This window comes from Sorex araneus, chromosome X (genome assembly GCF_027595985.1).
Source record: "Sorex araneus isolate mSorAra2 chromosome X, mSorAra2.pri, whole genome shotgun sequence".
Lineage (NCBI taxonomy): Eukaryota > Metazoa > Chordata > Mammalia > Eulipotyphla > Soricidae > Sorex > Sorex araneus.
In genome coordinates, this window is record NC_073313.1 from 119,637,846 (window position 1) to 119,644,432 (window position 6,587).

The 6,587-nt window shown below is 51.0% G+C and overlaps 1 protein-coding gene and 1 non-coding gene across 2 annotated transcripts; both read right to left on the bottom strand.

Annotated features, from left to right (window-relative positions):
• Positions 1 to 335: 335 nt before the first annotated feature.
• RPL39 (ribosomal protein L39) lies at positions 336 to 3,543 on the bottom strand. Its single transcript, XM_012934043.2, has 3 exons — positions 3,230 to 3,543; positions 1,591 to 1,694; positions 336 to 549 (listed from the first exon to the last, which is right to left on the bottom strand). The coding sequence occupies exons 1-3, from the start codon at positions 3,230 to 3,232 to the stop codon at positions 501 to 503; spliced, it is 156 nt and encodes a 51-aa protein (XP_012789497.2). The 5' UTR covers positions 3,233 to 3,543; the 3' UTR covers positions 336 to 500.
• On the bottom strand, positions 996 to 1,130 carry LOC129400650 (small nucleolar RNA SNORA69). The gene has a single exon (XR_008627840.1). It is a non-coding gene; the product is annotated as a small nucleolar RNA SNORA69 (small nucleolar RNA).
• Positions 3,544 to 6,587: the final 3,044 nt, after the last annotated feature.

Below are 6,587 nucleotides of genomic sequence, written 5' to 3' on the forward strand. Positions count from 1 at the left end.
CTATTGGCCATACCCTTCAACTCTGGGGTTCAACTTCTTTTATAGGGTACATTCCATGTCTGGGGTCACTTGTCTCCAAACTTTGATTCATACTTTTCCCTGGAGGACTAGTGGCCTGGGGCCATGCTCAGGGGACTATGTGGTTGCAGGGGCGGGCCATATATGATGCATGAGTCAGAACTACTGCACTATTTTGTGGCAGCCATTTCTTAGCATTTCTTCTGGATGTCATGGATGCATTCCTGCAGATGGGAAGGAGCTGCCAAGGAGCTGAGTGTGAGTAGACCTGGGAAAGAATTCAGTGGCATGAATCAACATCATACAGTGGGGCAATGCACGGTATCACAAGATTTATTACTGAGTTGTCAATGAGGTACAGAAGCTAGAGGAAGATTATTCAAAGAAACATGACTTCAACTTATGGTGCCTTTTCGCCTGTGTGTTCAAGATACTAGCAGCCTATCACAGCAAATGTGCATGCGTGCGTCTCCTGTGACTCCTTACAGACCCAGCTTGGTCCTCCTCCAGTGCCGCCTCTTGGAGTTGTACCTGCACAGAAGCAGAGGGTAGGTTACCACCACGACAGTCAGAGCAGTGACAGGGGTTTGGCACGCGCATGTCCCGGGTTACAGTACCGTCCAGTCTTTCCTTGGCAGGCAAGGGGTGTCCGCAGCTGTATTTCCTTATGCATGTTGGAATTCTTTTTGGAGAGTAAAAAGTGATTTGCTAGATGTATTTAAGAACTAGTCAAATCAAATTTTTACCTCTCAAAAGGATTCCAGATTAGGAAAACACTTTGGTTCTTTACTTAGGGAAAGGAGGCGCCCCTCACCAACAGCAACCCCACACTTTGCATTAAAGACAGAGGCAGACAGACATTTCACCCCCCACAAACCATTACCACAGAAGAAAAACAAAAGCCCATCACTTTTCAATAGATTAGAACGGCATAATTACAAGACCAAAGAGATCTACAGTTTCAAAGGCGATCTCTAAACTGTCTGTGCTAATCAGCAATAATTTTACCTCCAAAAAAGGCAAAATAAAAAAATGATTGGCACAGATTTATTTTCAGCAGGGTTATGCCAGCACTCCCACAAAAACAAAGCACTGGAATTGCAACCTGCTCAATTGTGTTTGTGTGTGTGTGTGTGTGTAAGGAACATAAGAGGGGTGAAGCTAAGGGGAGGCACTACTGTGGAGTCTTGGACAAGGAGGCCAGGAAAAGGATGTAGCAATTGAAGACAGGGTTGCTTGGGCCACGTAGTGCTGGGGAATATGTGCCTTAACCCTGGTTAACTATGTCTTCTGCCACTGCTCTTAATACCGCAGCATTAGTTGAACAATAGGTGTTGTCTGGTACTCTTCCAAAGTCATCAATTCACATCAGACAGAAGTACTTAAGACTAGAAAATCGTTACTGGGGGTAGGGGAGAGAGACGGGTAGAAGGTTCAACTAGCTGGGGAACAATGCCAGACAGGGCACATGCCTTGCCAGTGGCCAACCTGACCGACCCCTGGCACCCCACAGGGCCCGTGCTGGGCATCGCCCCAAAACCAAAGGAGAGAAAAAGCTGGGGTAGTCTTTACCTGATCTTGTTACCAGTTTTCATCCGAATCCACTGAGGAATAGGCCGATTCTGCTTTTGTTTCTTGGCCAGGAAGCGCTTGATCCGGAAGGTCTTGTGGGAAGACTGGCAAAGAAATTCAACCCATTTAGACATTAGAGGAGTCTGCCAATGTTTTAAAGTTAGGACTCGGGCAAAAAAAAAAAAAATTCAGATCCCGCCCCACATCATCTGAAACTTCATCTCACACCTTTAGCCCCGCCCCGAATTTAGGGCGGGGTCCGCCCTAAGTTATGTCCCGCCCCCATCAGCCCGCCAAAGAACTTTTGCGGCCTGCCTCCAGTCCCGCCGAAGGGGCGGAGTCCCACATCCCCATTGTTCCAAAGCAAAGTATGCGAGGGAAGCAAACTTTTCCAAGTGGTGGGTGGAGAGCTGGCCTTCAAAGAAACCAGGGTTCCCTTCGCTGCGGGGCAAGGGGAGTTGGCGATTAAAAAGTCAGGCGACAACTTCCAAGGATCCTAGTGTGTTTTTTAAGAGTTTTTGGCAGGACTTCTAACTGCATTTAAAGTTGCTCTGGGCCGTCAGCAGTTCAGGCCCCCTCAGCCATGGCGCCGTTTTAAAGGCTGCCTCGGAACAAGCTCCCCACTGTACCTTTTGTTTTTATAGGAACTTGAATCTTCTGAGCGCAAACCAACACCCACCCCCACCCCCACCCCCGGCAGGAAATTCCAGCGGCACGGGGGCGCACGCAGGAGGCTCACGTCCGGCCGCGTGAAAATCAGATGTGGGGGGGGGGGGCCCCGAGCGAGTAGGGCTCTTGCCTTGCATGCGGCCGACCAGGGTTGGAGTGTTTGCACCTGGCTGGAGCGATGCCAGAGCCCGGAGCACACCGCCGGCTGCGCTACCCCCCCAGCAAAAAAAAAAAAAAAACCCACCCACACACGTAAAAAAATTGGAGCACTCAAGTCCAAGTCGACCGAGGGCCCTCTCGCGGCCTAGAAACCCACAAGCTCAATTTCTCATGGAACCGTCCCAGAAAATCCTCCCCCCACTGGCCGTTAAGTTCTCCTTCGATTAAGGACGGCCCAAAGTCCACCCAAGTCGTCGCCACGGCATCCTGCGCCCTGGGGCACCCACGCGGTGACACGCAAGTTCCGGGAAAAAGTGGCTTCAAACCCCTGCCAGGTAACAATGCAGCGGGCACCTCGCCAAGTTAAACGCTTTTGCAAAAAAAAAAAATAAATTCCCCGTTCCCAGCCCGTCTCCCGTGCCTGGCACCGCCGCGGGCGGCCGGCGGGGGGAGGGGGCGCGAGGCGCGGGCACGGTTGGGGCCATCGACCCATCCCGCAGCATCTCCCAGTCCCGGAAAAGTTCCTGGAAAGGGCGAAAGCAGAGGAAAGTCTGCTAGCCTGGGCGGCGGCCCGGCACAGAGCGCCCCCTCGGCCTTCGGGGCGCCGGCGCAGCCCGCCCTGCGGGCGCCCAACGCCGCGTTAGTTTCCGAACAGGCCCCAAGGACTTCACGGCGGCCCAAATCGAACTTTCCGGGAAAAAACCCTTCAAATGGCTCCCGGCCCCCGCTGCAGCCCGCGACCCGGGAACGCTAGAGGGAAGCTGAGGCGTGGAGAGGCCATCCCCGAGCCGATGGGAAGGGATACACTTACCATGGCGAAGCGCCACGTTCGCACCGCGGCGATGGCGGAGGAAAGGAGAGAAAGGGGGAAGTGGGCGGAAGAACGTGTTTAGAAGGCTCTGCTGGGGGCGGGGCTTGGGACGTGACGTTGGCGTCCAGCGCTTCCTACTGGCGGCCATCGCGGCGGCGCGCTCCCGGCGGGGCGGTGGGAAAGCGCGCTCGCTCGCGCGAAATGGAATGAGTGGGAGCTCACGGACGCATGTAGGATGCTCAGGGGCCTGCCGGCTCCGGTGTAGGGGGGCCCTGCTTCATGGATGAGTGGAGCAGACCGCCAGGGCTAGATGCCAAACAAGCCCTTGCGTAAGCAGGCTGGGCCCAGGGGGCGGGGCTTCGCGTCCCAGGCTGGGCGGGAAGGGCGTCACGTGATCCGGAGTGGCGCGGGAGTACGCCGAGGGGGCGGGCTTGGGAATGTCGCGCCCGGATTGGGCGGCCGGAGGCAACTTTCTCCCGGAGGTCCAATGGGCTGCGAGCGCGGGATTCGATTGGTCACTAGGGCTGCAGACCGTCTGAGAGGGAGGGCCCGTGGGACTAGCTGCGCGCTTTAAACTCGGCCAGTGTCATGGAGTTTTGAATTTAACGGGAAATCGCTGAGTCTTCACTTTTTTTTGTTTTTGGCTTTCCGCCGCTTCCGGCGGTTCTTGGGCAACTAATCCAGGCTAGGTGCTGACCCCTAGAATCTTGTGATTCTAGGGCTCGAATCTGAGCTGTCTTCCTTACCCAAGCAGATACTTCTTTTTTAAATGTCAGCAGTTTGAGGGGGCCATAGAGATTACAGCGGGGAAGGCTCTTTTGTCTTGCACGTGGCCCACCCGGGCTCGAGCCCTGCACCCCATATGGTTCTCGAGCCGCGCTGGGAGTGATCCCATCAGGAGTGTGACCCCAAATAAAGAGAGGAGAGCATTACTCAAAATTGTTTGAGTAATTTTTAGTAGTTTGGGTAATACGGTTGCAGTAGTGTTTAAATTTGTGATGTTGATGGACAAAGTTGGTGCACATCACCACTCCCCCAGCTGGAAGTGATCTAGCCTAAGCCCAATAAAAAGAGACTTAGGGGCCTATAGGCCCCTAAGATTAAAGTGCTTAGTCTTGCACAGGGCCCCCCCAGGTTTGATCCCTGGCCCCTGAAACCTCTCTAGGAGCTATCCTTAAGTGCAGAACCACGAGTAAGTCCTGAGCACCTCTGGGTGCGCTCCCCCAAGACAAAATCCCATTTTATTTTTAAGAGACTTAGTTTTATTTCTTTATGTAAAATCCCGGCAGGTTGAGACCATCCCAGCTAGTACATCAGCTGTGCTGTCCCTACTGACATCAACTGCACCCATAAGACTCTAGAGGCACCACTGTAACTCCGAGCTGCAGCTACATCCCTAGAATGGGCTCATCCTCTCCCTGGGATACACAGGATCAGAGTTTGGGGGTTTTGTTTCTTTGTTTTCACTTCTGGGCCACATCTGGCAGGGCTCAGGGTTGCTCCTGGCTCTGCACTCTGAAATTACTCCTGGTGATGCTTGAAGGACACTATGTGGTGCCCAGAATCTAACCAGGTTGGCCGCGTGCAATGCAAATGCCCTACTCACTGTAGTATTGCTCTAACCCCTAGGCTCAAAGTATTTTATATACATCCATCTAACTCCCATAGGTTCAGAACATTTTGTTTACAGCTCGTTCCCCAGAACTGGCTACACATCTCCTCATTGACCTCGCAGAATAAACTAATCTATAGAAAGCAGAAACTTCTACCTCAGCAGCCCAGAGACACAATAAAAGACTCCCCAAGACTGTGATAAGCCATTTTCAGCCTCTGGAGGCCTCCACTGTGTCGGTCTGACCAACCATCTTCCTCTTCTAGTAAATTTTTTGACACCCCCCCATCTTGGAGCCAGTAAGCCAGGGTTCTATCACTTCCTCTCTTTTCATAACTTGTATGCCAAACTCCTCCTCTACTCAGATATTTATCCACCTTCCCTATGTTCAGTAGTTTTGTGATCCAAGGCCAAGGGTTTGTCAGGGTTTGAAGCTGCCAATTCCCTTGCATCCTCTTTGTTGCCCAGTGGAATGAGATCATCTGTATTTGTCCTCCCTTTGATTTACTTCATTGAACACGATTCTCTCCAGTTGTATCTACTTCAAGGACATTGCATTACTTCATCTTTTCTTACAACTATATTGTATTCCAGTGTGTCTCGAAACCACACTTATTTTTTGTTTTATTTGGGGAGACCACATGCAGCAGTACTGAAGGCTTACTCCTGGCTCTGTGCTCAGGGATCACTCCTGGTGGTACTCAGTGGATCATATGTGGTGCTAGTTATCTAACAGTTATGTCAGCCACATAAAAGGTAGTGCTATCACTGTGACTTCATACCATAACTTCTTTTTTTTTTTTGCTTTTTGGGTCACACCTGGCAATGCATAGGGGTTACTCCTGGCTCTGCACTCAGGAATTACTCCTGGCGGTGCTCAGGGGACCATATGAGATGCTGGGAATCGAACCCGGGCTGGCCACATGCAAGGCAAACGCCCTACCCGCTGTGCTATTGCTCCAGCCCCTCATAGCATAACTTCTTAAGCCGCTCATCTATCCTTGGACATTTGGGTTCTTTTCATACTCTGCTGCAGTGGACATCGGTAGAAGCAAGCATTGGTTTGATTTGTTTTAGTTTGGGGGCTACATCTGGAGATGATCAGTAGTTACTCCTGGCTCTGCACTCAGGAATTATTCGTGGTGGTGGTGTTTGGAGGACTATCGGTGGTGCTGGGTTGACTACTTGCTAAGCAAGTACCCTGTCTACTGCACTACCTCTCCGGCCCCAGAAAGCTTTTCTTTTTTTCCTACATTAAAAATTCAGTTATTATAGTTTAGGTTATATGTTTACAATATTATTGGCATTACAGTTTTGGTATACAGAAGAAAACGCTTCTTTTGAGATATTTTGAGGGGCAGGAGCAAGAATTCAACAGGCTGGAATGTATGCTTTTCATTCAGGGGGCCTAGGTTCAATCCTTGGCCCTGCGTATGGTCATACCAGCACTGAGCTTGAAATAGCCAATGAGCATCACTGGGTGTGGTGACCCCCAAACAAAAATAAATTGTATTGTGTTATTGATTTCCTGTAATTGTGTTTGTTTTCTTTTATGCATTTTACACTATTTGGTAAATTAAGTCCATAAGCTACATTATACTGCCAAAGGGCTCTGGATCTCTGGAGTGGAGTATGGTGAAGGCTAGAACAAACTTGATATGAGGTAGTCAAAAATAGTTTGGGGTGGGACCAGGGTGGTAGTATAACAAATAGGGTATTTGCCTTGCATGCGGCCAAACCTGGGTT

Excerpts from the sequence above, each read along its gene's own strand:
- RPL39 (XM_012934043.2), bottom strand. Across the intron at positions 550-1,590 it reads AAAACTGGTAACAAGATCAG|GTACAACTCCAAGAGGCGGC; the intron begins GTAAAGACTACC and ends GCTTCTGTGCAG.